Source organism: Haliaeetus leucocephalus, unplaced genomic scaffold (assembly GCF_000737465.1).
Source record: "Haliaeetus leucocephalus isolate CR32 unplaced genomic scaffold, Haliaeetus_leucocephalus-4.0 Scaffold173, whole genome shotgun sequence".
Lineage (NCBI taxonomy): Eukaryota > Metazoa > Chordata > Aves > Accipitriformes > Accipitridae > Haliaeetus > Haliaeetus leucocephalus.
The window spans coordinates 9132746-9142188 of NW_010972609.1; the positions used below are offsets into that span (position 1 = coordinate 9132746).

A 9443-nucleotide genomic window follows, 5' to 3' on the forward strand; every position below is an offset into this window, starting at 1 on the left:
CCTTCAGTGGCCCAGTACTTTTAATCTAAGCAAAATCTCAGTGAAACTCGTGCTTCATTTCCTCATGTTACAAGTACCAAAGTATCTTCCTTGGCTTTTTTCTTTTTGGCCAACTTAGAATTCTTTAGGCTCAAAGAGATACGGTAACTCTATAAAAGTTAATGCTACTTTATGCTTTGAGCTTGCTTTGATTTGTTAAATCTCTTTGCTAGTGCCCAATTGTTTTTTATTATCTCAGTAACTGAGAATTTGTTGAATTATATGGACCATTCAGAGATTTGGTCAAGCCTAGATCCTTCAGGCCTTTCTTCATTTATACAAATAACTCTCACTTATGGTATGTTTTTAATTTTTTAAACCAGTGTCTGTTGGGGTTGCAGTCATTGTTTTTATGTAAGATCTTCAAATTGCAGTCAGACTTCAGGAAGCTTTTCAGTAGGTAGTTACTTTGTCTTCATCCATTGTTCAAAGGCTATTGTTTCTCTGGTGTATTAGGGCACTCTGCTGCTAATTGTGCCAGGTCTGATGAAGAAGGGAAGAGCTGATTTTTCAGGAAGACTATAACACTTAATTTTTAGAAGTAAATGCTAAGATTTTAGTGGTCTAGGTCTGATTCAAGTAACAATTCAGATCTGTTGAATCTAAATAGTTCACATTCATGAACTATTCATGCTTTATGCTTGATCTTCATGCTTCATCTCAATGTGTTGAAGGATGTTCATAACCTGTGTTGAATTTCTTAATGGCTGTCTGTCAAACACTGAGATCTTTTGATTAGTGGCTCCATGAAGCTGTGACAGAAGAAGTATTTGCTGTCTGTTCCCAGAGGAATGCAAGTTTTAATTAATGGTATTTTTTAAGTGCTTTTTAGAGCCATGGATTCTGAAAATGTAAACGAAGAACTTTTATCTCTAACTGGTGCAAGCATACTGAAGCCAATAGTTATATGGAAGCCTGTTGCACTTATAATCTAACCATAAATCCTTTTCTGATCCTCTTTTGGAATATTCAACTGATAAAAGACTACCACAGGATGACGGGTTGAGATAAGGGACTGCATTAAAAATGAATTTTACTGCCATGTTGTAACTCAATACTTCCGCACTCTTGAACAGTTCTAAGATGGAAGGGGGTAAGCTTGATTTGTTATGCCAAAGACCATAGAGCATATGTATTCCAGTGAACAAAATGCAGGGAATGTGATTGTTGCACATCAAAAGAGTATGTGCATATGACTCAAATGTATACCATCTGGAATATTGTTATTTAATAAGGAAAGAATCTGGTTGGAACTGCATGTGAAATTCTTAAAATGTGTTTGTTTGGTTTTTTTTTTTTTATTGAGTACCAACCTTTCCTTTATTTAAAAAAAAAAGGGGGGGGGGGGGGTTGTAAGTTCTCTGAAGTTTATTCTTTGAAATATTCTTCTCAGAAGTTCTAAAATCAGGAGTGCTACATGAAGGACTAAAGACTTACGTATAAATTTCTGAATCATATACTGGGTGAGCTGTACTGGCTGGTACTGTACTGGCTGTTGAAATAACTCTTGGCTCTAATCCATTGCTTCCTCTGCAGGCTTCCTTTTGGATTACTTAGATAACTTTTTTAAGTGTCTCTTTTTTAAAATAAAAAGAAAAGTCCTTTGGAAGTATTAATACGTTGCTTACTTTTGTTAGACATTCTTGCAGCACAGACCAGTGTGATATTCCAGGCCCAACCAAATAAAAGCTTCCAGCTTTTCTCTCTCGTGCTGTAAGAGTCGTTCTAATACGAAGCTGGACTGAAAGCTTTCTTGTTCTGGAGTCAGTTTTGTTTAAAAGTGGCACAAGGGCTTTTTTGTTTGTTTCAGGCTTGTTGTTATTGTGGTTTTTTATGCAGTGAATGGACCAGAGAAGAGTTTACTCCTGGACATCAACAGATCCTTTAAAAAACAAAACCAAACAAAAACACACCCAAAACTGAAGACTTTTTCACCTACCTAAAAAAGAGAATGAATTACTAACATAGTCTAGGTCTTTTAATGTAAATTGTTGGTTTCCTTAAGCTGTGGCTGCAGTATCTGATGAAAGAAAGTGTTATCCAGAAAATTGTTTCAACAGTCTCAAATTGTAGAACCCATATTTCAGCTGAACTACATGCTGGGATGTAAATTTGGTAAAAGAACATCAACAGAGGGTCTTGTGCATTTATTCTAACCACTGGCTGAAGGACAGCTGGCCAAAACTCATCTTTAAAAAGAGTGGGATAATGTTGATTTGGGAAACGGAAGAATTAAACCGACTGATTTCACCAGCATTGTCCTTCAAGGGTGTCTGTCCTACCTAGCATTAACCCAGTAAAGCAGAATCATCCAGATTCTTTGTAATTTTTGGCTGAACAATAAACTGAGTGTACAGAAGTCATCCATTTTTTCTAACCATCATTTCAGATTAAAAAGAACAATTACTTTAATGTTCCATTCTCTCTGATCTGTTATGAGTTTACAGTCACTTCTGAGGTTCTATTGCTTAACTCAGTACTGGTTTTTACCTGTTTTTGCTCTGGCATGATGCTCTTGAATGCCTCAGTGTCCATTACCCTGAAACAAAATGAAGCTCTGAGCCTCCAGAAAGAAAAAAAATTCCTTATAAGAAGCCTAAAAATCTGCAATACTCCTTTTCCTCTTATCCTATAAGACAGAGGGTGATTATTTCTTCCAAATACTATCTAGATAGATAGTTCTCCTATGAGCAATTGAAAGAAGTCACTTTCCTACCTATTTACCAAATTTTTGGAGACATGGATAATGGTGATACAGTTAATGCTGGATTTAATTGGTACTTGGGCTGCAAAGCCTTCCTAGGATTTTGCTCTCCAAAGGCTCTTGATACTCATTATGCATAAGGAGAAGCTCCATTCATGCATTAAAAACTGATTAAGACAGAAAGAACAAAGAATAGGAAGAAATCATTACTTTCCAAAAAAAGACAGTCATGAGTAGGGGAGGTTGGGATCTGCGTTGTTCAGCATCTGTAGATATGATCAGACAAGCATGTAAATAGTGAGGATACCATATTCACTATGGTAATTTCTAAAGCTAACTGCAAAAGTTTGGAGAAGCCATGACCCTGAATGACGAGTTGTTGAAATAGCAAAATGTGAGGTAGCCTACACCTAGAAAGACTTACAAAACTACATCTAGTTTATTTTTGAGTTTTATGTTTTTATAACTGAGGTTGAGATCTTTGTGACTAGTTTGCTGAGGTTAACCTGAGGCTTGGTGACAGTTGAGAAAGCTAACAGCGTTAGGAATTATAAAGGAAGGAGCTGAGAACAAGATAGCATATAAAAATGATGCATCAATCTGGGCTGCCCTGTCATCCCATCTCAAAAAGAAAAAAAAAAAAAAAGGGGAAAGTAGAAAAAGACAAAAAGTAATTGAAGTATGGAGTTCCTGTCATGTGAGAAGGGGCTACATATATGAGACTCAGGTTGGCCAAGAGCCATCTAGGAAAGAGTATGATCGGCCTATACAATCAGAGATGGAAAAATGACTGTAAAGTGATTGTTCATGTTTCTTTGGAATATGAGAAAGTACAGGTTCAAAAAAGGATTAATTTGTGAATTTGAAATTGCTTGTATAGCTAGTGTAAGCAATTGCTTGGTTGCAACCTCCGACACAGAAAGTCTTTAAGTCATTAAATGTGTTGAAGCTTTGCCAGGCAAAGCCTGGCAAAAGGACTATTCTTGTCCCTCAATGTTCAGAGCTAGACAATATTTGGAAATAGGATTTTCAGCTACGGTTGACATAGTACCATGATTTGTATTATTATAGTTAAAGATAGAAGAAACAGCACTAAGAACTGGGTTGAGAAAGCCAAGATTCTTAGATACCATGAATGATTTTTTGTTTACTAATTTTTTACTTTTGAAAATAAAAAGATTCAGAGATTGAGTGGGCTGTAATTTCTGGGAATCTGTTTCAAATGTATCCAAGGTTTAACACCCAAAAATGAAGGTACTTGAAGTTGCTTAGGGACAGGGTTGTCACTGGGGGGACTGGGGGGTAGACACATGACAGCTTTGAAAAGAACAGAACATAATGCTTCTCTGAGTAACTGTAGACATGCCGCTTGCAAAGGACCATATGTTGCATCTTTTACTCATACTGGTGAATTGCTGGTCACACATGATTCACTTGAGATGGATTAACTGAGAGTTTTGTGGCAAACAAATAGTGTAGTGTAATGCTGCCAGAAAAAAATAAATCACACCAGTGCATAAAAGTAACTAATAAAACAGCAGAGCAGAGACCAATTAAAGTATAAAGTGATTTTTGATGTTTTGGGTAGAAAAACGTTTTGGAAGGACAAATGGACAAGATAAGCCTGGCAAACACTGAGAATGGAAAGTGCCATCTGGAAACAAAAAATAGACATAAATTTTACAGCAACTGTATAAAGGGGATGGCAAATATCTTCTAAGGCGTGAATCTGGTGATGAAGGAGAAGAAAAGATGCACCCATGTGCCCTATCTCTTGCAGGTTGCTTTTGTACATGTTTGCATTAGATGTTTTAATGTTCCTGCTAGCTTTGCTTTTTCCTGTTCCCTTTGCATGAGGTGTTTTCTCATTGCTTTATGTGCATTGAGAGCACAATCCAGAAGACAATATCCAGTTCAGTTTTCAACTTGAAATAATACACACTCTCTTGTTTCTGTATCTTCTGTATTGTTTAATTTCTTCCTTTCAGTTCTAGGTGAATGATTTTGAAATGATGCTTCATGGATGTTAGTTATCCAAATGCCATTGAATGTCTGTGAGCTGGGCACCACATTACCTTTCCTCCTTAGGAGACTGCAGTATGGTGGTATGGGGCTGAATTTCACTGGAGTTGATACTTTGCTGAGCAGTCTTTGCCAAGCAGTGAAAAATGAGGAGTCCTGTGTAACCTAAATGAACTGATGATTCATAAAAAAGTTACAAAGGGTGACATGAAACAGAACTAGTGTAAACTTAAAGGTGGTTATTTTTAAATAAGGGATGGGAAAGATGACAGGGAATAACAGAAAATGAAGAGAGCAGATATGGACCCAAAGAAGGCAAGAGAAGAGAGTAAGAGTAGTGGGGAAGAGAGAAAATGCCAGAGGAATAAAGATCATGATAAGGTATCCCAGCATAACAAGGAAAAAGCAATTTTATTTGTCTTTTGTCTTCTTCCACTCCACTTTTCATCCATTCAGCTTTTTTTTTTTCCTATTTTCCTTCCCTTTTTCTTTTTTGCATTCAGTTCATGTTCATTATCTACAACGTCCATATAACAAATCCCTTGCTTCAAAACCCAGCTCCAGAATATGGAAAGGCATCTCTGCAATACCCACATATGTCTTTTTATGATTTAATAAAAGTTTTAAGATTGGTTTAAATTTAGTGAGAGAGATGACTAGGGACAATAGATGCCAAAGATCGTCAGATCACTTCCCTGGGGACTGAATTCATGACCTTTAACTTCAAAATACAGAAAGCTACCTCTTTTGGGGAGCTAAAAAACCAGTTTCATAACTTGAACTGTTGGGAAGAACTCATCTGCAGAAGGGGTAATCTCTTCTCAAGAGCCAGATAGTTTTTGATTCAAGTGTGTGCAGACCTGTACATCAGAGCTTCAAAAAAATTACCTGCTCAGGGTAATTCAGACTTTTCTACATGTATTTGGTCATCTTTCTCCACAATGTAAAACGCTGTGTTACTTCTTGAGTGCCTTTGGAATTTTTTATCATCTTTCCGAACAAAAGATGTGATTGTTATGAGTGAGAGGGAAGGAAAAATAGAAGAAAATCTACTCAGACTAGATAATAATGAAGATTATATCTCCCCAAACTAACTGGATTTCAGCTAAGAATCTGAATAGAATGCAATCAAAATGTTAAAAAGTTAAGCTTTTCTATTGATTTCTAACAAGGTGTAAGAAACCTGTTCTTGTAAAATAGGATGTAAATACTGTTGGTTCTGGTGTTCTGCTACTGCTTTCTTCAAGGACCCTCTCACTACTAAAAATGTTTTAGCCCACATCAAAATGCACCAATAAAAATGTAATTCTTAACCATGTCTTTCTTTCCATCATTTCCTTTCCCTGAACCGTAATGATATGTAAGAAATACTAATTGAATTACTTTCCTTACGGAACACTTTAATGCAAGATAAGTGGTGGCTGTATTTACTAGGTTATGAGGTTAATATTTCCTCAGCACTGGTTTAAATGGTGTCTTACTACAGTAGTGGAGTTGGGGGCAATCCATATTGGAGCCTGTGATACATACAAATTTTAAGAAATTATTTTTTCCATTATCTAGAGTGAAACAGAAGTGAAATAATTTGCATAGCATGACACAGCAGATCAGTATGAGGGCAAGGATAAAATCAGACACCTAGTTTAATGACCTGCACAGTAGATTATACTGCCTCAAGCTTGAACACCTGAAGTAGAACTTTCAGAAACATCACTGTGATTTAAGAGAACAAATTTCATAGACCCTGTGCTCCCCTATAATTTAAATGTTCAAAAAAAGAACCATTTAGAGTTTTTATCACCTAATTTTCTCCCCGACTACAACGTGAGGCTGACAGCATTTCTATTCTCCTATTGTTCCTTTTCCTGTTTTTGTTCCAATTAAATTTTAAAAGTGGACTGCTTATGTATTTGTATAATACCTTGCACAAAGGGGTCTCATCTGCATTGTAATACTATACAATAAATCAAAATGACAAAACCAACCAATTTCTAAATGGCATATGCTTGGATACTTCCAACTTTGCATAAACTCGTAAAAGAAGACTTCTAAAGAGACCAGTCCAGAATATTACTGCCAGAGACATGAAAGCAAGTGTATTTTTCATGTATTAAAGCATCTGGAGGTTCTGCTATGAAATCAGAGTTTTTACACTAGCTTCAGTAAAATCAAGGCTCAAATGAGGAGACAGGGAATTAGTGTTCTCTGCTGTTGAGGAGTGCAGCTTTGGTAGTAGTAGAATGTAGTTATAAATGAAATTATGTTTTAAACATGATCAGAACACTTGGGAGCAAAGGGCTAATGAACTATGAATAGTTACTGTAATAAAAGGTTAATCAATTATGTGCTGTTATAAGCAACCCATTAGGCCTGTGAGACACATTAGCCATCTTTTTTCAAATCTTTATGTCACTTATGGATGTGCTGACAGACATTAGTAACAAGTACTGTTCATATTTGTTTATAAAAGCAGTTGGTTGGTTGTTAATATTTTATAAACTTCCATGGAAAATATGATTTACTAATGGTTGTTACTTGTCCCTCATCTGGATTGGTTTCAGATAAGTTTTGCTTTGAATTGAGAAGTCCAGGGCTGAGTCCTGGATTCTGCCTAAATTGCCAGGGCTGAAGAATTTGTATTTTGTGACTGCAGGCAGAGTTTACAAAGATTAAAGCAAGTCTAGATAACTCTATTATTAAAGACTTCAGCAATATGCAGTTACTGCTGTTGGTTGCTACCAGATGTGAAGCTGTAACACCGAAGTACAAAGATAGGAAATAAGGAAATAAATGATGCTGTAGACAAACGTTCATTGCAGACCAAGCAGGATAATTGACTTATGTGATGGAGCTGTATTAGTATATTCTGTCAATATTTTGTCTTTTATAAAGCTTGAAATTGTTCATTGACTGATTTGTCTAGGAAACTTGCCTGTATTGCTAAAAATATTTTTTTCTTAAAATGTAAATGTATACTCTTTTTCCCATTCAAATTCTTGTGTTATATTTTCTAATTTCCAAATGAGTTCTGTTGGCCTAGCCTCTTTTAGTGTTATCACTGGGGAAGTACTTGTAAATGGGTCAAAATTTCAGTTAGTTTTCAGGGAGGCTTAGAAGACTGAGGAGGCAGTTTGTTTTTTGAGCTTCATTGGCAGAGTTTACTGCAGCTTCTGTTGGTGCTGGTTTTGTATTTGTTTGAGTATCCGTAGTTTTTACTGTTTCTATGGAGTACCAACTGACGGAAAGGAAGAAGTCATTCTGCCTTTTGGCAGGACAGTTGCCTGCCTTCTCTCTTGAATACTGGGTCTTGCTTATAATTAATTTAAAAATAACAACCCCAAACCCTAAGACAAATCATCTACTTTGACTTCTGCTAAGATGTTGAAATGTGTATTCAAGATACTGCAGAGTTTGAATGCTCAGGCATGTATGCTTCAGAGTAGCAGGTCCTCATGTCTGCTGTGCTTTCTGCACACAGACAGGATAACCCTAGCGTAATGATCAGTCGTGGAGGGTGATTACGTACTACAGTATGATCCACAGCATGTTATTTGCTTTCACTGGATAGCAAGTACTTAAAATAATGTTAGTACGTTAATTAACAGGTGCCTCATTGTTCCTAATACTGGTCATGCTAATGTTACATTTCTGTCTTGAGACTATCAAGAGAAAACAATCTTATTTAGTACGAAGGTCCGTATCTAACAGGAATGGAAGAGATTCATCTGTTGTGTGCCTTCTCTCAAATCAGCGTGATTTCATATTGAGAGGAATTTGCCTTTTTAGTGTGTTTCCAAAAGTGTATGTAAAATGTGAGGTGAAGAGAGGGAAGCAGCATGGATGTGCTGAACTAAATTGTGAGTTACTGACACTGTCCCCGATACTGAAGCTAATTCTGGACGGCGTGCACTCCGATACAGTGTATTCCTGTGGGACTGGATGGATACTGGGGCTTGCTGGTGTGGAGGCAAGCAACAATTAGCTATTGTTGACATAACCGCCCCGGGGAGGGAGCACACAAACGGGCTGTAAAAGACAAACCTCTTGTAATAGTGGGTGGTCGCTGGGTATCCGGGCCTGCGGAACCGATAGCTCCGGTGAGCCAAAGGCATGTGTCCGGTTTCACCCCCTCCAGGCAAATGGATGACTTTCTGCGTGAGCATGTATCTTAATGATACCGGCCGCTCTCTCCGGCCAAGCAGCAGAGCGTTCACCTAGCAGCAAACGCGAACTGGCGGCTGCCGCTTCTTCCTATCCAGACTGGAAATTCTTTGCAGCCAGCTACAGAAATAGCAGCGAGGCCGCCGTCCCCGCCCTCCCGCCCCGGCTTGCAGCAGGCGGAGGGGCCCCAACGCCCGTGTGTGTGCGGAGAGGAGCAGGTGGGCCCCGCGGTAACCCCGCCCCGCGCGGGTCCCCGTCGGCCATACGGTGATGGCAGCAACCTCCGTGCCAGAGCAGGCTCTTTATTGGAGGAGGGGGCTGTCAATCCGCGGCCGAGCAAGCCCCACTCTCCGGCAAGCTGCTCCCAAGGTCTGATTCTGGAGCCGTGGCCGGCTGCAATGGGAAGCGGCGTCGGAGGGAACAAAGTTTGCAACACTTGGGCACTTGGCTGCTCGCGTCCTTGATGCCCGTGGCAGGAGCCGGTGCCTAAAAGCGGCGGGGGGGGCCGCGGGCGGGG

The 9443-nt window shown here is 38.6% G+C and overlaps 1 protein-coding gene across 1 annotated transcript in view; it reads left to right on the plus strand.

The window, feature by feature from the left end:
- The first annotated feature begins 8936 nt into the window (after window positions 1-8936).
- Window positions 8937-9443, plus strand: part of GALNT18 (polypeptide N-acetylgalactosaminyltransferase 18) — a 250860-nt gene continuing 250353 nt past the window's right edge. Inside the window, exon 1 of the mRNA XM_010563916.1 lies at window positions 8937-9144. Within this exon, the coding sequence (XP_010562218.1) occupies window positions 8937-9144 (208 nt within the window). The remainder of the gene's footprint in view (window positions 9145-9443) is intronic.